Source organism: Nylanderia fulva, unplaced genomic scaffold (assembly GCF_048542155.1).
Source record: "Nylanderia fulva isolate GAGA-0341 unplaced genomic scaffold, ASM4854215v1 Scaffold50, whole genome shotgun sequence".
Classification (NCBI taxonomy): Eukaryota; Metazoa; Arthropoda; class Insecta; order Hymenoptera; family Formicidae; genus Nylanderia; species Nylanderia fulva.
The window spans coordinates 1,003,549-1,026,565 of record NW_028190588.1 but is presented as its reverse complement, the minus strand read 5'-3'; the positions used below and the strand labels follow the sequence as shown (position 1 = coordinate 1,026,565).

The following is a 23,017-nucleotide window of genomic DNA, read 5'->3' as shown; positions in this document are numbered from 1 at the left end:
CGCTCAAAAGATACGTAATTGTACCGGAAGATACAATCGACGAAGATAGATAACTGTGGTCGGATGGAAAGAATTATCTGTCGATAATTGCCCGGTAAGTGTAAGAGCCAATCGGCGATATCGTGCGCTGACAATAGCAATTGATGTTATTCATCACGACGATGCCGCGGAATTATATAGGTATACAACGAGAAGCTATTTCTGCGTCGGAACACTTTATCTCGCGCGAGAGAAAGAGAGAGAATTTACATCTTTAATATATAATATTATTACACCAATACCGCCCAAGATTCTCATATATACGCCTTTCACGAGCAACGAAACGGGACCTAAATAGAAAGTCTTACATAACCGAATGCGTGACTATTTCTTAATTGTCTTAAACGCGAATATACATACAAGAGATCGCGATTGTTGCTTTTTAGATTTGCTATTCCGGTCCCAGGCTTTCATTCACCCGCAGTGTTTGCAAATATTGCTAGCGAGGTGAAAATTCTCTTTCAGAATATTTAAGCGAGAATAAATTTTGAGACTCATCTAAAAGTTATAAAGTATTTAATAAGTTGAAAATATATTTGAATAATATTTTTGTAAATAAAAAAATTGAGATTTGATTTAAAAAAGAGCATTCAAAGAAATACAAGTAATTTCATGTATGATAATCTTAATAATTTATCATCAATAATTCTTCATTTGATTATTTCACTCTTTAGGAAGCTACATTCGCGGAAATTCGTGATGCTGGCGACAACGGAGCAGATCGCGAGAGAGTCGTGAAATAGGAAGCGACAGCAGGGGGTTGACGGATCGATACCGCGACCTTGAGACTCTTCGTCGCCTTATTACACCCGGCCAACCTCCCAGTTCTCATAAAATTGTGTTACCGTTGGGATACGATGACGCGGATGTACAATGGCGCGTAAATTTTGCCATCGAAAAAAGAAATTCTCGGCGTATCTATTCGAGGCGTTTCCCGACTCCAATCCTCTATTGACTGTATGAATCGCTAATTTATTTTCTTAATGCATGTTTGAAGTCTTTAACAAAGAGCGCTTCGTGTAGCAACGCGAAAAATGCATTAGAACAATAAATTTGTGACTGTCGATAAAAAAATAAAAAATAATGATAATTCGTATGTATAGATATATTTTCTTGATCAAGCACGTGCATCTATTTTATTAATACGAGAAAAAATTAGATTGCCAATCAGACATTTTATTGGTATATCTGTATAAATTTTGTATAGAAAAATGTACCAGAGAAATTTCGGGTTCCTTGCCAAACGTAATGTAAAAGTCGACGGAGACATAATATTATTTAAGCAAATAACATTTAAACATTAAAAGCAGTATGTCTTCTCTGTGCGACTATATTGATTTGTGGACTTTCTGGATCTCGGAAACGTCAAAAGAAGGTTGTCAAAGAGAAACTGAGCAAATAATAATCTATCTACCGAATGTCACGGACGTACGTTTTATTTTGAGACTTTCACACATATGTATATATGTAGTGGCCACGAGTATATATTCTTTTTCATTCGCGGCGTCTATTTATAAAAGCACACCTTCTAATAATGCGTTTCCACAATGACACGATTCATCATATTGTGTTTTCATTCACGATAGAAAGGAAAATTATAAATTGGCATCTCGCATGATATTCCTATAATTTTCCTATTCCTTTTCTGCCGTATTTTTGATATCTCAGATTGACAACAAAGTAACGATTGGTAATCTTCCTTGGTTATGTTTTGCGACTTGTAGAAACCTTGAATCATCGGATAAAAAAAGAATCGTGCGTCTCAAAATACATAGCTTACGTTACACGAGATAGTATGAATCAGAATGTATCCTATATAAAAGTTGGTCTGTTATTAAAGCGACACGAAAAAATATGATAAGCACCGATATACCGTATCAGTTTTTTTAAAGTCTACAAACATAACAAAATTCTTTTAAACAGATAAATGAAATGAATTATAATTTTACATATGGATTTTACTCAGGATATTCTTTTTATTATTTTTATATTAATATTTTTAATCAAAGAGAAATATCGCTAAATAAATAGTCAAGTAATTTTTAAAAATTTAATTAACAATTCCTTTAAACTCTATATACGATTTTTGTCCTATATTGTCCTAGATTTCGAGTCAAAGCATCGAGCGATGTATGCAAACAGATGAGCGGATAGTTTTTATATTAATATTTTTAATCAAAGAGAAATATCACTAAATAAATAGTCAAGTAATCCTTAAAAATTGAATTAATAATTTCTTTTAACTGTATATACGATTTTTGTCCTATATTGTTCTAGATTTCGAGTTAAAGCGTCGAGCGGTATATGCAAACAGATGAGCGGATAGTTTTTATATTAATATTTTTAATCAAAGAGAAATATCGCTAAATAAATAGTCAAGTAATCCTTGAAAATTTAATTAACAATTCCTTTAAACTCTATATACGATTTTTGTCCTATATTGTCCTAAATTTCGAGTCAAGGCATCGAGCGATGTATGCAAACAGATGAGCGAATAGCGCGTGTCGCGTTACAATGGTCGTCGCTTCCCCTCGGAATGTAGATAGCCGCGGCCCGCTTCCGCCTGCAACGCTTACGTGGTGCGTAAAGGGTTACGTAACGAACACCAAGCGGATCGAGCGCGGCGTTAACTATCCGTCCTGATCTGAGCACGCGATGCGTACAAAACGTACGCGCGGGTGAATGCTCGCCTGTATTCGACGATGTGTGTATATTTGCGTGTGTGTATGTACACACAACTCTCTTATGCATAGCATCGCCGATCTAATTTAGCGTCGCACAAGCGCGTGCTATACATTTGCATCACACAGGAAGAGCGGATTTTTTTTTCCGCTCGCGGAAAATTTCCGGCGCGTGTTAATAACATTCTTACGCGCGCGGCCGCTCGATTTCTCGATAATTATAATCGTATAACACCTCGCAAGACACCTTCCGCACCGATATACTTTATTACCGGATAAAATACAGTTGAAAATTAGGCAAAATAATCTTCAACTTCTATTAGGGGAAAGTATATATAAATCATATATAAGACATGACGAAAATTCTCGTAACTTTTAATTTTTCACCTTTATCATACCTTAATTAATCAATAAACAGATTACTTTTATTCTTAGTTTTATTTAGTCGTCGTATTCATATGGAAAATAATTCTATAAAAATAAAAGAAAATTATGTATTGTATTTTGTGTAAACAGAATTTTAAGTAGTGTCATATATGAAATTTATTTATGGAAATATTTTTCCTATTACTGTAAACAAATTATTATCAGTGCAACAGTAATAATATATTTTTATGATGTCGTTGTAAAGCTGACTCATTTTCAGAGTCAGAAAAATTAAACTCATTTTTATTATCATCACGTTCGATGTTATATACACATGTTATATACACACAATTATATGTTTTTCTTATTTTCTTATCAAATATAATTGAATTTTTCATAAATATACTACAACTGACTGTCACTCCTTTTTCGCATTCGCAAGAAAAACGTATTTAAAAAGAAATAAACTAATGATTGCTAATTATTTAATCGTAAGTTGTTTTCAAAAACAAATAAAAGATTACATAATTTACGATTTAATATCTATTTACTTTTGTCACTGCAATTTTAAGTGACATTTGCTTCAAACGAAAATAAATTTTATTTAATTATACTTGATTTAAAAATTTAAATACAAATTAATTTGATTTTTCTAAAGCGTCTAATTTTATACAAGTAAGTTATATTAAATTGCTATTGTAAATGTCCACTATTAATTTATAAATAAAAGCTCAAACCAATATCTAAATTAACCATTGTCTTAATTGTGGGTCAGAGCAATTATCGATTAGTTTTAAGTGTAAAGTAAGTTGTGTCCCATATACGTGTGTATAGGTATATATACTATACATATTATATGCATTTCAACGAGCTTCCAAAAATCGCACGTTCATGTAACAGCTGAGTATTAAGAAATATAAAAAACGTAACAGCTATATAAGAAATTTACAATTTTAGAAACATGAAGAAGGTGTGATCGACCTCGTGCACAAATATCTGTTATCTGATTGAATAATCGCCCAAGATGATTACGCGTTCCCTTATAATGCATAGGCTGTTGCACATCGCGTGCACGTCTAACGAAGTATGCGAGCACGAAGCGACGTACAAAGGTTAAAAACGTTTCACCGTCGATTTTGCGTTCTACACGATCACACGATTCCACCGTGATATATCAAATTATTCAACACGCACGAGGTTGACTAATGCGCGTTCTGATAAACGCTCTATATATTATACTGTTGACGATATCATACATCCAGAAAAAAACTGTGTTATAAATTCGATATTTGTACTAGAAAGCAATTCAAAATTATTACTATTAACTCTCGAGTGTGGCAACAAACACAAAACTATTTTATATAAACATCATTTACATACTTTCGATAAGCGTATCATAATTAATTCCTATATGCTTTTTAATATCGTTCCACATCCGAGCGCTTGATTTAAAGGTCAATTACACTCGTCGAAGACCAGCACGTGGTGTGGAATCATAAAAACACCGAACAACAAGATTGTAATGTATCAGTGGTATTATCATATAGGGAGATTATAAGGCAACGCGAGATAAGAATGCGGATTTGCGTTCACTCCATTTTACAACTCTCGTAAAATCTCGAGATGGACAATGACAATCGTCCGCGAACAAGTATAGTTTAATACGCTCTCGCCTTCGATTCAGGGTCTCTTCGAAAAATGAACGATTTAATTACACCCGAAAGCAATATAAAGGCGATCGTATCGTCCCGGCGCGGCACGGACACGACAGAGTCGCCGAGATATAAATTCGAAACATCTCCCCGTTTCCGCGAAAACGCAGTGCCGCGGTCCTTAAGAGGAAGATGGGACATTCGAGGACACGCGCGTATCTCCGGGATCGGGTCGACATGACTTACATACGTCTCTCTCGAGGCGTCCCGTTAACGGACCTCGCTTCGCGAATCGCGTCTGTCACCTACATACGAGAGTCCAGTAGACGCGACAAAACGTATCCCGTTCTTGATCATGTGTTTCAACTTCTCGAATGCGCGTTTATGGCTAAAGCGACGAAGCCGTCGCTCCAATAACCCTTAACTTCTTGAGACGCGGTCACCACTCGCATATCATTTATGTGCGACGAGGAAAAAGAATATTTAAAAAATGAAGCTCCAAAGAGGAGACATTTAAAAGACCTTTGCCTTTCATATTCAAGATTATTTTTTATTAAATTTGATTAATTAATCGATTGCTCGTACTACACGGAGAGAATTTTCTCTTAGAATTTACTCTGAAAATCATGAATTTTATAAGAATTTTCTTGATTAATATTTACCACAATAACAAATATTAATATCTACATAATAAAATTAATCAAACATATTTTATATCTTATTGTGGCAGATATTAATATTTTTCATTGCGATAAATTCTTCCAATACCATATTGTTCCACGATTGTCATGATTTTCCATGTAAATTCTAAGAGAAAATTCTGTCTGTGTATATCTATATTTCATTATATTGTGCGCATATAAATTGTTGGAATAATTTTTTTCACAATGAAAGCTGTCGCTCCAAGACAGTCTGTCAAAGGCCTACGGTAAATTAAATTAGAGATAAAAAGTTTATATATGATTCCACACGTTATATTTGCAATGCAATTTCTGGCATCAAATATTTGCTTTAGTAAAAGTGCAAGACCGCTTAGCTTTTCACTCGGTTACAATATGGCTTTCAATGTCGGCATCACGGTTATTTCTAGATATTTGCTATCGGACATCCGTTTGTAGCAGAACCCGAGACGATGCGATGGACATTCAGCGCAAACAAGAATCATTGTTATCTCACGTTTCTTTCTTTATCGAGAGTATTTTATGGCACAGAAATTATGATTTGACTGTTTAAAAACTTAGTGCAAAATAATTTCCTGGATTAAAACATCGACTTCGCGTGTGGCTGATAAACAACGTGTTATAAATATGTATTCAGGTAATCTAATATTAAAGTCTAAGTCTTTCAAAAGAAAAAAAAGCGGAGCTGTTTATTAATAGTAGGCGACGTCAGGAAGATAAATTTATTGTTAGAGGAATATGTGTTTCATGTTAAACACAAAAAAACTTTACAATCACATATTAATATAATTCTTAGGTACATAACATTAATTATATAATACTATAATATAATATATTATAATATTTATAAATATATATATATATATATATATATGTATGTATGTATAATATAACATTATTAAAAAAATAATGTTTTTCATTAATAATATGTTCACGAATAAAAAATCACAAGTTAGCCTTTTTATCTCTATAAGATATCTACTATCAATATGTACGACAAGTATTCTTCATTTGCTTTTCAAATCAAACCGTAGAATGATTCGACTTCGTCATTATTATTGCACAAAATTGTGATCCCTTCAAGAACAGTAAAGCCGAAAATGTCTAAAAAAATATTTTGCATCAGTTTCGATAACGTGAACTGTACATAAGATGAATTCGCGATCTAGTAAAAATACATATACGTATAATAAAAATCGTACAACGCATATTCTCGATAAGACGGCCAGAGAGAGAGAGAGAGAGAAAGAATGAGAAAGGTGCGCACTTTGCATCTTTTTCAAATCCGATAACGACGCAACGCTACTTATAACGATGCTCGGAACGGTCTAGTTTATCTGATATAATCGGCTGTTTGCAAACAATACGTTGCTTTAATCGAAAACACGGCGTCCGGCCGATAGGTTGCTCGCCTCCTCGAGTGCGATAAATTTTCCGCTGACTAAATCAAAGCGCGGTTCGTACATACGATTCACACCGCAATCTCAACATCGAATTAGTCATCTTTTGATGAGTACTTTTCCGATCGAAAGCCGGGCGAGGAAGACTCGGCACGAACTTCACGTCACGTTTCTCGCGGTGACATCAAGCAGTGAATACTCGTCTTTGTTATGGCGTACAATACTAACGTTGTGTATCGCGAATAGATACATATATGTATATACATATGTGAATATACGTGCGTGTTACGTGACGGCTAGAGCTACGTGTGCTTCTTTCTCAAGAGGAAAATTATCCTTCGGACGTTTAACGGCGGCAAATCGATCTTTAGGGAAATTGTTTTAACTGCTGTTAATTAGTCCCGTTAATTACTTTGCAAACTCTAAGTGATTGATTGCTTTGTCAAGACAGAAATAGAAGTAACTTACCTATCGATTTTTCATGTAGCATTTGTATAAAAGTAATATAATTCACATAAATTAATATTCTTTTGTGTGCAAAATAACTCTAGATGATTCCGATAATGAGTGTTTATTAAATATTGTTGAGAACATTATCGACATATCCAGACCACTTTGCGATTATTTAAAATGATTAACATGTAATGATTAAATGTCATTGAATTTCGATAATAAATAAATCAGAGAATCCTTTCTATTTTACCTCATTATTTCTATTAACTCAATATTATATGTTTCTGCCTTTATCTTTTCGCTACGAGATATATATATATATATATATATATATATATATTTTTTTTTTTTTTATTTGGATTGTTATATCATCCGCATCAAGACATGATACAATACTTTTTCTCTACTATAAATTGTTGTACGTATAATAAAAAAGAAGCTTATCTATAAATATCAGCCAAGCATAAGAAAAAGAATCTAATTGTGATAAGATCTATAACATGCTATAGATACTAAATCATTTAACTCTTTATATTCAATTAAAAAATATTATTAAAAAAAATAATCAAACATGATTCAAAACATGATACATTTCAAGATACCTACATATAAATATATATTAATCAATTATTAATCAATTATTTTTCGAAATAGCGGTTCGGTATATAGATTCTTATCAAGTGACAATCATTACTAATTTGCAGATATCTGCTTTAAGAGAAAAAGAGTACGTTCTCAAGTTAAATTTTATTTTATTATCGATCACAAAAGGATTAATCTTATCGAAAATTATCAAAGATGAAAATTAATTTAAAAATACAAAAGATGTTATTTTTACTGCACAATCGTTCCGTTCGATTCATCTTTCGATGTGCCTATTATATAAAATATAAATGTCTTATCTCATCTCATAATCGTTTCAAATTACGAATCCTTTTCAGTTTAAATGAAGAAATTGATTCTCTACAATGCGCTATTTCAGAGAAAAGCACGACTTACGCGATGCGAATTAGCGATCAATTATAATTTCCGCGTCACTGGACGGAAAGTAATTTAACGAGAAGCGAGAACATTTTTAATGCGCCAATTCGCAAGCGGAATCCAGTATTATTATACTGGGAAGAAACTGGGTCAACCAGGTTGGTGCGAGATAAATAACTGGGTCAAACGCGCCATTATTGCCGACCCGGGAGCGCATTATCATGTATTTCGGAAACGCGCAATGGTAGGACAAAATTGACGGATCGATGAGAAGCAGCGCGTGCGTGCATCGACGAACTTCGATCGCGCTTATGATGCTTATCAATCGTTATTGAAGCGCAGAAACCGAATCGAATTCTATTGCGACTCTGTCACCGTCAGTCGAGCGAGAAGATCAATCGTAGATGATAGAGAGACTCTCGCTGACATTTAACAACTCTTGTGCTCAGACTTCCTTGCTCCTGATAAGGATGCTCCACTTGGCGTGAAATTCTGTTATTCGAAGAAATAAGATTGCAAAAATACAGTCAATCGCAGTCATTTACCGCTTATGTGTTTGTAGAGCTTTGTCATAAATCACGTAAATCACTATTTCGAATAAATAATATATTATCTCGCGACGATAAAAGATTAATAAACATTTAACTAATCAAACAAATACTTGACGATGAGCTACAATTTGTAAATTTGAAAAAATCTCGACTGGACTTTGCTTAAGAGTTAAGGCTGTGCTAGAGAGGAAAGATGCGATGAAATATATACACAAGTCATTCTTTGTTGGTGACGTAGTCATCCTTATTTCTTCAGAATATCACGTGATCATGGCCCGCGAAATAGTGGCCTAACAGGATCGCATCTCTCTCATCGACCTCGAGACATGTCAGACCAAGATCAACCTATCAGAAGACAACGGATCATCCATCACGAACCTCTGCAACCTAATCACCACTCGAGACATTTCGTTCGCTGTTGGCAAAATGTCTAACAAGTCTAAACGCATCCAATTCTGTTATACGTATCAGAATACTATTTTGAAGTTACAATTAATAAAATTACTTAAAACAATTAAAAACGCGCATCACACATTTATATCTTGTTGTAATTTTCACTTTTTACTTTTTTGCTTAAATGGCGTAATTATAGTGCAATCGATTACAGTATAAAATGAAAAAGATATAAAAAGGTATACTCTTGTTTCCACGACTATTAAAGCAGAAATATGATCCAACTGCGAGACTTGAAGACTTGCATACGAAGCGGAGTGAATTTTAGGCTTGCATTTTAAGAGACGGCACAACTTGCAAATTTCATGCAGATTTCCGTCACTTCCCACCCAGTCTCGTCGCTCATGAATCACACGTGGCGCGAACCTGTTTTTCGGTGAAGGCCACCTTCCCTCCTAACGTTCGTCATACATTTAGGAAAACAATATTTATCAATATTTTATCTCCAACGTGTAAAGCTTTGAGCTACTGCGTTATCTTGACAAACGATATAATCACACATTTTTAAATTTTTACACTTGTTACTTCTCGCATCATTTAGTTTTAGCTCGTGGTAAGATGCGTTATATATCATATATGTATATACATATATACATCTTTACCAAATTATATACAAAGATCTGTGCAAAAATGACCATATAATACAGATGCATTTCACCGTAAATAAGTATTACAAGTCAATAAAATTTGAAAGCGTTGACTTTAAAACAGGATATTTCGAAGAAAAAAAATTGTGACACAAAAACATCATTTTAAAATTCAATATTTTCAAAGATACTGACTCGTTCGTTGACTTCTTGAAATAAAATATTTCTGAGAAAAGCGCATTATAAGAATATCTGATTTATAATCTTGAACATTTTATTCTATATAGTGCGTAGATCGTATTATTGTAGGATGCACCGTCGTGCTCCTTTCACGATGTTTATCGCCTACGTACAAAACATTCAATCATTATACGAGTAAAGTTAAGTGGCTTTGATGTTCGAACAAAATGCCATGTGCCATCGAGAGTAAATCGAATTACCGAGCATGATCGCATCAGGCAACGCGTCCGTCTGTCTGTTCGTTAAATGGAATCGCGTAAAGCGCATCGTAGTTTCAGCAATTTATTCAACTGGCACGTGTCTATAGGCGGAGGTCATGAACTACGCGTGGGAAGTCACGAAGCATCACGTTTCATTTACCACGTCGCTGTATATTTCTGGATTTATATTTTCACATAAATCATAAATTTCAATAACTGCGTTTTAAACGCACGCAAAATTAAAAATCCGAATATTCTCGCAACGCCCTTCGCGCACAAGTATTTAATTAAGACGAGGAGAGAAATAAAATACCGTTCGTCAAAATTCGTAAAAATTGCCGATCCGACAACCTGTCACGCTTCGCGGAAAAATTAATCCGATATTTTAAGATCGTTAAACTTTCACTTGGTTAAGCAAATAAATCGCTGTAACGTAAGAAATTTAACTCGCGAAATTTCTCGACGAATCGCTGCCACGCGACTCCGTTAGAGGAGCTATCTAGCGCGGGCGCGAAAGAGAGTTAAGGTCGCCATCGCGCCGAGCGATGTATGACGTCAGCCCGATATATTTATGAGCACGCCCGAGAAGAAACCGACGTTGTGCAAATAAGCCGCGAATCGTATATACTCCAAATAGCGAGTCGCATCGCGATACTTTTCACCGGCGATTCTCCCGATACACGTCGGATATAGAGGATCCCTCCTCTTCCCTTCCCCCTTCTCTTTTCGTGTTCAAGGTCTTCCGCGACGCTTTTCACGCGCGCTTTATTGATCGGCGCCGACCAGTGGAGTTTCCAAGGCAGCACGTGGCCTTTCAGGTGATTCTCGGACAATGACACCCTAATAGTCAGTCGCACGGAACCGCTGAATAATTAAGAGTAAAGTATATTTGCGTTCGCGCCGATGTTATAGATAGGCTTTAATAAGAACAAGTCTAGTCTAGACTTGTTAGAAGAAATCCACTCAAGTACATTACAGGACCATTACGCACAGCAACTTGTTTCTTATAGTGCTATATAGCAAACAACCGTTACTGTTTAGATACTAATCATACGCAGAGAGAATTTTCTTTTAGAATGTATCTTCAAAATCATGCTAATCGTATAGAACAATATGGTATCGAAGAAGAATTTTATAAGAATTTTTCTAATTAAATATTTACCACGAGAAAAAATATTATCATCTACCATAATAAGATATAAAATATATGTTCAATTCATTTTACTATGTACATATTAATATTTTATTGTGGTAAATATTAATCAGAGAAACTCATGAAATTTTTCCAATACCATAATCGTCCCATAATTACCATGATTTTCAGGGTAAATTCTAAGAGCAAATTTTTTCCGTATATAGAAGTAGCTGAAAAGCACTTTTCCCTTAATAGAACTTATTAATTTTTATTTGTTGCAAGTCTAAAAAATTAGACTAATTCCACATATATATATTTTATAAAATTGTTAGTAATATTCCAAATAAAAATGCATTTTTGTGTTTAGTAAAATTCTCTCAATGTATATGTACACATATATATAGTCGAAGAGAATATCAGAAATTATTAGTTTCTTTTTTTGTTTACATTTAATAAATCTAAACGCTAATGTTTCTAGTAGAAACTCTCTGTTTGTAGCTTGTAAACAAATATGCTATTTTTAGCAAAAAAAAAGGGCGGATCCAAACTCGTGTGTTCTAATAACAAAATGTTTGGATCGCTGCCGTCAAAGGGTTAATTTCGGTTGATTAAAAACACAGCTCACACTTAATTTATATGCGTATACTAATTAGAAAGAAGAAAAAAAACAGGAAGTAGGTAATGAACGACTTTGACGTAAGAGAAAAGTTTCGCGTGGACACATGACCGATCGCTCGCCACATCGATATAGCCAGGCTCCAATATCGATTCAATTGCACAACAAGATTTTCGCGAATGATCGATCGGGAACCTAAAAATATACGGCTTTATGCTCTTAATTGAAAATACTTTGAACGGCAAGGGTTTCCTCGTGCTGCTACCTCGAAGGTAGTATCGAATTACGGAAGGTATACGCCAACAGCACTTGGAGGGTGTCCCAATCGTGCGTGCGAAAGCTTACGCCACGATAATTCAACGAACAAATTCTTCGTCATTGTCGATTTCACACCTACAACTGTAGACTCACGCGCGATATTATCGGGGAATTATATCAGCTTCGAATTTACGATTGAACTTTGTTGTTCATGCATATTATGCTATAGATGACTCACGCGAGCCTCACACTGCGTACTAATTTATCGATAATGATTAATGCAAAACAACAATATTCGATAATTTAATTTAGTAAACAAACATTATGAACCAGCGCAATATTGCAATGCATATTATTATTTAATTGCGCAGCAGTTTCACGCAACATTTTTTATTCTAATCTATAGTAAAAAAATTTTTTTACAAATATATAATTATAGCAGTCTCATATATTACGTCATTTTAATTTAATATATATATATATATATATATATATATATATATATATGTGTGTTAAATAAACATAATTCCAGATTTATCCACACTGAAAAAAAACTTATTGAATTCAAATAAATATTTATTTCAATGCTACACATTCAATGCTAGAAATCATTTATTTAAAAATAATATTGATTTGCAGTGAAAAAAAATATTTACTTGATATAAGAAAATTCCTTTCAAAACAGATAAATATTTATTTGTTTCAAATAAATGATTTATAAGGCATAGCACTGAAATAAATATTTATTAATATAATAATTGTTTTCAATGCAGAATTTTCCAGGACAATTAATAGAAATATTCGATAATTGTTTCTCAAAATATGAAAGAAAATTTTAACAAATTGTCACTTGTTTTAAATAGTATTTTAAATAATTATGTCTTAATTTTACAATGCAGAATAAATGTGCATTATATACGGTAAATAATCTAAATTTAAACGCGTGTATAAGGTGACATAATTTCCCGATAATTCTAAAACACGACACCCGCGTGTCGTCGTATTGAAAAAATATCCCCATGAGATTATCTCCGACCTTGAGGAAGCGATAATTCAATCGGGATACTCATCTCGGAGCTCCACTTCTCACAAACAGTAAGCGACAAAACAGGTGCATATTCAACCTAATTGAATATATTCTATATCGATAATCGCGATCGGGCCCTTCTTCGTACGGCCGCCATGCGCTGTACGATAGGGGGAAGGAAAGGGGTGACCAAGTCCAAGCACTACATACTACTACTATATTGATCACTGACCTTTCCTGCGGCCAAACGGGCCGAAGAACGTGCCGTTCTTGCCGATGACGTTGTCATCGATGTACTTGAGCAGCTTCGTGGTGTCCTCCCCTTTCTTCGCGGCGATCGACTTGACGGGGCGTGGTGGGACGACCCTCTGATTGCCACCGACCACGGTGACGTTGATGCTGGTGGTAGCTGCGGCGGTGGTGATGGTCGTGGTGCTAGTGGTGGCGATGACAGGGTTGTTGAAGGCTACGGTTACAGTGGTGGTCGTGTTGGTCGTGGTCGTCGAGCTCGACGTCGACGACGTCGGCTGATGGCTGACAGCGCAGCCGGCGGGGACATTCGAAGGACACGTCGTCGTCTCCTCCGCCAGGGAGCTGATCCTGCGCTGCGAGCCGTTCCAGCTCTTGCCGCAAGAGATCTTCACCGAGCAGCTCATCCTCTCATAATATTATTATTCGCAGCAGAGCTCATATTAATGTATCGAATCGCGAATCGAACGACGACTGCCACATCCGAAACGAAAAGACGAAGAGCTTCTCTGTCTCACTCGCGCATCACTCCGCGAAACGCACGATTAAGTTCGAATGGTCTGAAGTTAGCCGCACGTGTGTGTATCGAACGACCAATCGCGCTCGCGCGATATCGGCACGACGTGTGTCTATTTTCACTAGTTCTACTTTCCCGTACCCGACTCCGGCTCCGACGAGAAAAATGATTTCCCAGATGTATAGAGAGACTTTCTTCTGCCCGACTCGACACCGTTTTTCCGCTCAACGACTCATCTGTCCCACAGTTCTTGCATAAGAGAATATCTCACGGGAGTCGCGTGTATATAATAGGTTTTATCATCGGGTGAACGACCGGCGGTTTAATACCTTTACTCGTTCGCACTCGTCTTCAAATTTCAATTCTTCTTCTTGTCGACGAGAATCTCAGATAGGGCGAATCTCGATCTCATCGTCGAGATCAGCGCGGGCGTCAGCTTGCGCGACCGATTGGTGCAAAGCACGATAAAGAAATAACGCATATAATCTCCTCGAGCGCCGTGGCGAGACTGAGTGTCTGGTAGACGGCGAGCTGCCCGGTTCGCCAATGACGTCACCTGGCCACGCAGGCGCCTGAGCGTCTCGCCATGCTGCGGGCGCATCTTTTCTCCTTCTCTCTTCTCTCCTTCTCTCTCGCTCTGAAACGAAGCGCGCGTCGCGATATCGCGGATGGATACTTCTGCGCCGCAAATTGCCGTGAATTTGCCGTGACGCGCGATTTCTTATCGGGATCACCGAGACTGTTTGTCAACGATAGTTTTCGGAGCGCGTTACCTCGAATAAATGCGTCTCTGTTCCGTGCGAACTCCTTCGCTCCGCGTCCCCTATCTCGCGACAAAGATGCGCTCTCACACACACATGTATATATACATAGCAGATGGCGGTACACACTTCCAAGATAGTCTATTCGGGTTGTAGATTAACTATATACATGCCTATCGATCGGCATCGCCTTTTCGCGTGATTAAAATTGCAACGCTGTTTTCACGGCGCGTTGTAATGCAAATGCGCGAGTAATCGATTTTGCAAACGAGATACACGCATTGTGCTCGCTCTCCAAATTAATTAAGCGGGACTTACGAGAGATACATGATTAAACCTATTGCTTCTCTCATATTTTTTTTTTTCGACGATATTCGGAAATATATTGATGACAAAAAATGTTACTAAGACATGATTTTTTTTTTAGTAATCTCGAAATGCATTCAGTGTTTGAGAGGATAATTTACTTTCCGAGTATAATTATAGAGTATAATTATACGTAATAAGTATTAGACATTTCTCTTTTCCTCCTTCCCTTTCTTTTCTTCCGATCAAGCATTGCACGCAACTTACAAAACAGAGAAAGAAAGTTTTAATCAGAATATTTTCTTTCCACTTTAAAGTCGAAAAAAACCGCGAAAAACATTACGCTTTCTTTTTAATATTTATGCACGCGTATTAGGGGCAGTGAGAGTGATAAATTATACTTTTAATACATCTATGAATACAATTGAAAAACAATTTTTTAAATCAAATTACATTAAAGAAAATTAATTGCAAAAATTATAGAACTATGTCCGAAGAAAGATTATGTAAATAATTTCTTAGAATTATGTTGAAAAACAAAAATGCATTGCACGGAGAGAATTTTCGCTTGAATTTATCTTGAAAAACATAGTGCGACAAACAATCGTGAGACAATATGATATTGAAAGAATTTTATAAGAGTTTCTCCGATTAAATATTTACCACAATAAGATATAAAATATATGTTCGATTAATTTTACTATATACATATTAATATTTTCTATTGTGGCAAATATTTTAGAGAAAATTCTCTGTGTGTACAAATGTTTAAAAACAAATTAATAAAATAATAATTACTATTCAGAGATATTGAGCATATATATCTTTTCTCACGCTTCTAATAAAATTATTTTATTATAGGTCTATGTAATATATGTATCTCGTCCAAATAATATTCTGAGTTATACAACTTTTCATTATATAAAATCCATCGTAATTTAATCGGCGTTTAACCGGTCTTCGCGACGCATTTTCGTGATTTTACTAATTAAAATAAAGATGACATCATCTGTTGCTTTCACATTTCTAAGCGAATAAAGATTGCCCAGTCATATCTTAATGTGACCCTCTGCGGGTTATGCCCCAGACTTACGAGAATCCGAGAGTTTTATCAAAAGTAGATACGACTAACCTAATTAAACAGCTTAATCAACACCTCCCTTCCTCTGTTTTCTGTTATCGTACATATGTGTCGCCGCAACAACACGATGACAAATTGATACAGGTCGACGCAGTGTCTGTGTAATGGAAAAATAAAATAAATTTCACGAAGTCAACAGATAATAATAATAATAATGCAGTACACATGTTTATATCATTGACAGATGCTCTTCACGTGACACATTCACACGAATATCTCTGTTTCTCTAACAGCTGAATAATTATCGGCAACGCGCATCTTTTTTTTCTTTTTTGATGGATAGTTAATCATATGGCCAAAGTCAAATATTAACGAAGCTTGTGTAATAGCAACACTGAAATCATCGTGTATATTGATCGTGTAAAGCCGTAATTACCGAATATAAAAGAGGGAGAGTGGGAGAGAGCCGTCAAAGAGAATCGTTCATCAAATAGAGAAATTAATAAATCGAGCAGGCAAGCAATAGATAGGTTTTTTTATAAATAGTGAATAAAACCATTCTTTACGTGTCTTCCGAAGAATCCTAAGTAATTTCATCATTAAATGTGTCGTCTATTCTTTTTTTAATTCCTCTGTTTCAAAATGCCATTAACGCGTTTGCTCTGCCAATCCTGAATATGCAGTGAAGTGCAAACGCGTGTCGTTCGCATTCACGTGATTCTTTGAGAGAACCACTTGTATGCATTTTATGCTGATAGCGCTGAAAATCGAAGCCTAGCGGTCTATTTTAAATATAACTAGAAATAGAGATACAAATTGTAGAGCGACGTTATGTCATCGCGTACACCTGCTACCGCGTCTAAATTAATCTCAATTCTGCAATTGATATCAATTAAATGATAAGCTTTTTATCAAAATTATTTTATTGAAATTCGTGTTAAATATTTAATAGGTATTCTTCTTTTATTAAATTTAAATTTACGAATATATTGAAAAATGGGTAAACGTGAAAAAACACAATCAATCAACAGCAAAGAAAAATGTTCCTTATTAAAACTTGAAACAGATGTATAATGACTGCGAACAGAATCTTCGTCAGCTTTGTGTTCAGACCAATTTACTCATGAAGCGGTACATCAAAGTAAATGCATAGTATAAATAATCTCAACAAGAGAATGTCCGAAAATTTGCACTTACTATTCGTTTACTCAGTATATATTCAACTTAAGACAAAAACACACAGAACGATTCTCAGTTGCTGCCTCATCATCGAGTCTCGCCGAATGACAACAAAGTGACACAATGACACAATAGTCGCAAAAACGAGCGTCGAGAGAAAGAGAGGAAAGAGAAGGGAAATGCATATGTTAGCCAATTTTGCTGTCACGAAATATTTAACACATAAAAATAAAACAAATAATATAAAAATATATGTGTGTTAATTAATATTATTTTTCTTCTCCTATTAAAAAATCCATTGTATTTTGAATTAATCTCAATTATCACATGCTCATTTTAGATTTGCTTTGTGGACTCATTAGTATCTAAAATTAATTCTGTTCGATCGATCGTGTTTCCGAGATTTAATATTGTTTAAAAATTTTGTTTTTCGTTTCTTACGATATAATCTCACAATTTTATTTCTCTCCAATTCTGAACGATTATCGTGCGGTCAAAGCCTATAGGCTATCGTTAGGTGTGTAACCCTCTTTGACGAGCAAACTCTCCATGGTAACAAAGGTGGACTGCGAAGCTTCGAGCCGAAAGATTTGGATATTCTCGTCTTTCATCGTATATATAACCTTGCCACGCGTAGTAAAAAAGTCGTGCCTCTTCCGAAGTTTCTTTCTTGCGAAAAAAATAACCGAGATGTTAAAATTTCAACAACGTCCCACTCCGGAGGATCTCAAGCTCGCCGCGTCAATAGAACGTAAACGACAACTCGAAGAAGCGAGGAAACTGCGCATCTTTAACCCTCGCGTTAGAAAAATTGGAGTAAGAGCCAAATTCCATCTCTATAATTAGATCGTTGGTTCAATTTTTGTATCTCTAATTTCTTTCATTGGAAATTTTTTAACTTTTAAATCAACTTTATTTACTACAATTTAACTATTTTTTCAATCATTTAACAAACAATTCGCAGAACTAACTAGATTTATTATTCACTTATATAAGTCCAATTTATCTTGCTTTATACATTTTGTTACTTCTCCCTGCTTAATTCGCAAATTCCACAAGTGTCGTTTAATGCAGCACGTCGCATTGATGTAACTGTTGGATCTTAACGTATAACCGAGAAGTTTCTTTGATGTGATACGATTTGCGCGATTGTTTCCCTGACATTTACAGATAGACAAGGCATTCTTGGATAAGCAAGTCGAGGAAAAGCAGCGGCAGCAGCGAGTGGGAACAGGCGAAAGAATGTCAATTGGACGAGGCACTCATTTCGCAACAGCGAGCTCGCCATGCATTTGGAGAGGCAGCAAGAGGAGGTAATCGAGTGCCGTCAGTGCCGATAATTACGCGGGAATGTTCGCTCGATACAGCTGGTACTTGCAATTTTTCGGAGTTACGTGCCGCGTCGCGATAAAAAAACACTCGGTCGTGGTGGAGAACGCTTTTCTGTTCGCAGGAAAGACGGAGAATAAACAAGGAGATCGAGTGCTTTCGGCGAGCGCATCAACGAACCGAGGACCGTCGAGATTACGACCTGTATGATCCCGAAGCGCTAAAGAAATCGCTCCCATCGCGAACGGACGACGATGATTCAAGTCTGGGACCGGCATCTGCGCAGAAGTGCGTAAATAATCTGATTAATTCCACCGATACAAGTAGGACAAATAGTGGGAGAAAAATCCCGGAAGAGTTTATCTCGGGTTTCCAAGAAACTATCATGCAGAGAATTTTCTCTTAGCATTTATCCTGAAAATCATGATAATCGTGGGACAATATGTATAGTACTGGAAGAATTTTATATAAGAGTTTCTCTGATTAATATTTGCCACAATAAAAAATATTAATGTATGCATAGCAAAATTAATCGAACATATTTTATATCTTATTGTGGTAAATATTTAATTACCACGTCGTCCCACGATTATCATGATTTTCAAGTAAATTCTAAGGGAAAATTCTCTCTAGAAAAATGTACGCGTGAAGTTTATGAAATTATTTTTTTTCCCTGTAATCAATGACTCTCGGCGATCTCTTTTAAGATTCTCTTAATTCTAAAAATACCGATACTTGACGCGAAAAAATTTATTCTAATCCCTGAACCACGGTTATTCTAACACAGTATAATGATACGTAGTCTTCTTTATCGTTACGGTCAATTGAATGTTATATTCATCGTAAGGATCCTCGAAGCGGATAATAATTTAACTCACAGCCTGCTCACCCTGACGCAATGATAATGAACGCGAATAATCGCAGAAGAGAGGAGGAACAGTGAAATATTACGGCTGCGCAGGTTCGAGGGCGAGGATCGCAATCTTCGCGAGCGATTGAAAGTACAGAGGGAACAGATGCGTTGGTGGATCCAGAGACAAAAAGAGGAGCGCGAGGCGGCTGAAAAGGCACGACGAGATACCGAGGAAGCCTATCAGGAAGTCGTCCTCTCCAGGGACAAACGCGCGATGACTCTGGCGCAGATGGAGGAAGAATGCCGACGAAGGTTGAACGAAGCAACGGCAACATTTAATCGCGCTCTGGTACAGAATATTCTCTATTTGTGTCTTAATTTGATAGAATCCGAAAAAGACGAGAGACCGTGTACTCGTATGATTCATTTAAATTAAGAAAAATCCTGTTATATTGTTGAAAGTTACTTCGCGAGTCGCGTTTTGCAATTAGAAATTGTTTTATGCGCGAAAAATATCATGTAAGATGATATGTTGATCCTGTCCGATAAAAGGATATAAAAACATATCTATATTTGAATACACGCTCGCTTATGACGAGTAAAATGATCGATCTGAGCATTGCTATATAATAATATGTTGAATGTGTTGACATATTAATATATGCGCTACCTATCTTCGCTTCTATTTTTGGTTCCTAATATGTATTATAAAATCGATCTCTTTGTTTTGTATCGCATCTTGGTAGAGGAAAATTCCAATTTGCATATAAATCACACAGGAAAACCTGAATTTGTTTAAGTAAAAAAGACTATACGAGAAAGGTAAACGAGAATGCTAATCTAAAAATACTTTTAAAGGAATTTTCGTACGTAACATCAAAAACTTACTTAAAATCAGGATAAATAGAAAAATTAATATTGATATTAATTCATGCCACTATCATTGTGTGAATATGTTTTTGCAGAGAAAGAACGTTTCCTCCACAGTTAATTTCTGTCTTTTGTCAAAAGAATAAAAGTGATCGGGAAACATTTAATTGCAATCTATCGTCACAAAGACAACGTGACAAAAGATTTTTTTGCGCAGTCTGCATACATACATGTACATACATATTAACTTACCGCAGGATATAAAAGTCGCCTACACGATTCTCTCGCGGTCGATGAATAAACCTCATGACATCATCGTGCAAAGTGCCGCGATAATTTGCTCCGATAACTATAACAAAGTACCGTCAATTTTTCCTTCCTTCCGCCGTCGTATTCAACTCAATATTAATCCTGCTTCCTCGTTTCGACGCACCGGCGTCCCTGGCCCCTTTTTCTTCGTCCCCACGGCAGGTTCGTAGAATTTATTTCCGCTCGATTGCAGGCCGAGGAGCAGCAGCAACGCCGTCACTGCGAAGCCATTCAAGATGAGGAGGACAAGAAAGCGGAAATCTATAATCACGTGACTGGAGATTTCCTCACCGAGGCTAGGGAACAGGCCGAGAGCATTCGCGGTCCGTACAGGCCGTTGCCGGACCGATACAAGGGCATGACTGCGGACGAGTTGAAGGTCTTCAGAGACGCTCAGCTGGAACAAATGGAAGAGATTCGAGTTAGTATGAGAGGAAAGGAGTTTTTTATCATATTTAAGAGTCTAAGAGAAATTTAACCTTCTTCAACTATCCAATATAACTTTTGTGAAATTCATCATTTTGCTGTTAATTTTGTCCTCTCCTTTTGTGCTCATTTTGTTTTGAATGTCTTGAAAATTACATACACACAAATATTTCTCGCTTATTTTATTTTATTTAATCTCTATATACCGAACTTAATCTTCCAAAAATAATTGCAACAATTATTTTTTAACAATCGGATTACGATGAATAAATTCATTAGAGTCAAAAGTTTCATAAATCAAATATAATTTTGCAATAATACACGTTAATGATATCTGTAGATAAAGACTGAGTGCGTCATGACATGCTAAAATAGCAGTCCATAATGATACATATATTATTAGCATATCCAGGACAAGTGTTTTTTTGTCGCAATATATTATTTCAAATATTCGTAAATCCACTACAAAGTATTAATTTTAATATTACAAATGTCTTTTTTCTTTCAGAAAATCAAATTAGAAGAGAAAAACTTAAACGAAGATTGGGAACACTTAATGGATTCGCATCTTCAAGCTGCGTATTTATATGAGCAAGAATTAAACAAAAAAAAATCGTAAGATTCTGCAACTATTTTTCACTAATTCTTTAATGCTCATATTGTTTATAAACAGAAAAAGATACTTGAATATATTTTTTTAATAACATTAATACTCACAATGATATATCTTGAAAGAGAAAATATATTTTATTATACTTGTTTTTATATGTGTATATGTGTGCGAAAATTTTTTACATATTCAAAATACATGTCGAGAACATGTAAGAAAAATGTAGCACTTTATATATTAAATTATATATTAATTATATTCCTTTAGGGAGTTTAACAAGAAAGTCGCGGAGGAAAATTTGCAGCTTGCCGAGCAACAGAAATTACATCAGGAATATCTGAACCGTGTCATTTATAAAAACCAGCCAACCCCCGCCTTCTACGAGCAATTTAACAAAGGGACACGTTGAGGCAGAATCATAGTCTTCACATGTGCAGCATTTTTTCAGGATTGATGTAAATTTAAACAATAATTTTACATACTTTTTTTTATAAAAATGATAAATCAATATGTATATCAATAATTCTATTATATTGGCAAAATTGAAGCATCTTTCAATTATTCTATTGTATTCAAATAAATCGATAAATTTCTTTTTTTTTATAGTTCTTATAATTGATTAAATAATCTGACTTGCATTCAATAAAGAAATGTGACAATATCTTTGATATTATCTTTAGTTGATAATATTAAATTTGCTGCTCAATTGATATCTGATCTGTTCTTTATATCAATGGATCCGACAAACAGAAAACAACTGGATCGACTCTCGGTAACTGAGTTTACAATATTACAATAACTACATTTCTCTTGATGCTTTCAGCGCTGAAAGCTTTGTTTGATGTTAAATATAAAATAAAAACAGAATAATATGCTTACAACGCTGACAGTGTCAAAAGAAACGCAGCTAATACATACAAAAATTAATTCACTATCACGTATACAAATAAAATATAATAACACGGGAAATTAAAATGTAAAGAAAGAATGCCTTGTTGTGTGATATCATATATTTTAATTAAATCATTTCATCAAGACAAGATTGCGCTACAATGTTTTTGTCTTTTCGATTGTCAAGTAAAATTTAATATCACAGTTAACGTATTTTTTATATTTTTGTATCTTATGCTAAACATATGTACTTTCGATAGATTATATAGCTTAAAATTTGTGGCGTACACTATTTATTATTATTACGCCATGCCTAC

The 23,017-nt window shown here is 35.3% G+C and overlaps 2 protein-coding genes across 2 annotated transcripts in view; one reads left to right on the top strand and one right to left on the bottom strand.

Annotated features, from left to right (window-relative positions):
- The window catches only part of LOC114939834 (uncharacterized), a 56,400-nt gene extending 41,157 nt beyond the window's left edge, over window positions 1-15,243 (bottom strand). Inside the window, 1 exon segment of the mRNA XM_085487141.1 lies at window positions 13,552-15,243. Within this exon segment, the coding sequence (XP_085343267.1) occupies window positions 13,552-13,975 (424 nt within the window). The 5' untranslated portion in view covers window positions 13,976-15,243.
- LOC114939833 (RIB43A-like with coiled-coils protein 2) lies at window positions 13,596-22,878 on the top strand. The gene is given in 9 exon segments (XM_029314263.2): window positions 13,596-18,228; window positions 18,583-18,633; window positions 18,635-18,679; window positions 18,681-18,725; window positions 18,866-19,029; window positions 19,703-19,943; window positions 20,967-21,194; window positions 21,708-21,814; window positions 22,077-22,878. Coding segments are annotated over 9 exon segments (1,290 nt in total). The 5' UTR covers window positions 13,596-17,961; the 3' UTR covers window positions 22,219-22,878.
- The last annotated feature ends 139 nt before the right edge of the window (window positions 22,879-23,017 follow it).